The sequence below is a fragment of the Gekko japonicus genome, unplaced genomic scaffold (assembly GCF_001447785.1).
Source record: "Gekko japonicus isolate JY-2015 unplaced genomic scaffold, Gekko_japonicus_V1.1 scaffold1417, whole genome shotgun sequence".
Lineage (NCBI taxonomy): Eukaryota > Metazoa > Chordata > Lepidosauria > Squamata > Gekkonidae > Gekko > Gekko japonicus.
In genome coordinates this window covers 10,004-10,413 of record NW_015163645.1, presented here as the reverse complement: position 1 = coordinate 10,413, position 410 = coordinate 10,004, and the positions used below count along the sequence as shown (strand labels likewise).

At 75.4% G+C, this 410-nt stretch overlaps 1 protein-coding gene across 1 annotated transcript in view; it reads left to right on the top strand.

The window, feature by feature from the left end:
- Positions 1-410, top strand: part of LOC107107343 (homeobox protein OTX1-like) — a gene marked incomplete at its 3' end in the record, with an annotated part of 28,469 nt that overhangs the window by 20,093 nt on the left and 7,966 nt on the right. Inside the window, exon 3 of the mRNA XM_015407631.1 lies at positions 140-395. Coding sequence (XP_015263117.1) covers positions 140-395 — 256 coding nt within the window. The remainder of the gene's footprint in view (positions 1-139; positions 396-410) is intronic.

Below are 410 nucleotides of genomic sequence, written 5' to 3'. Positions count from 1 at the left end.
CTGGAGGGGGGGCTGCGGCTGCCCGGGGGCCGGGGGGCTTGGGGCGGGCGGTGGTCCTCTTCCTCCTCCTCCTCCTCGGGGACTGACGGCCGGCTGCTTCCTTCCTTCCTCCCTCCCTCCCCCCCGGTCCCTCCTGCAGGTCTGGTTCAAGAACCGTCGGGCCAAGTGCCGGCAGCAGCAGCAGAGCGGCAGCGGCGCCAAGAGCCGGCCGGCCAAGAAGAAGGCGTCCCCGGCGCGGGAGAGCTCCGGCTCGGAGAGCAGCGGCCAGTTCACGCCGCCCGCCGTCTCCAGCTCGGCCTCCTCCTCGTCCTCCTCCTCCTCCTCCTCGTCCTCGTCCAACTCGTCGGCCGCGGCGCCCGGCGGAGCCTCCCTGGGCAACCCGGGCGGCGGGGGCGGTCCGTCGGGGCCCT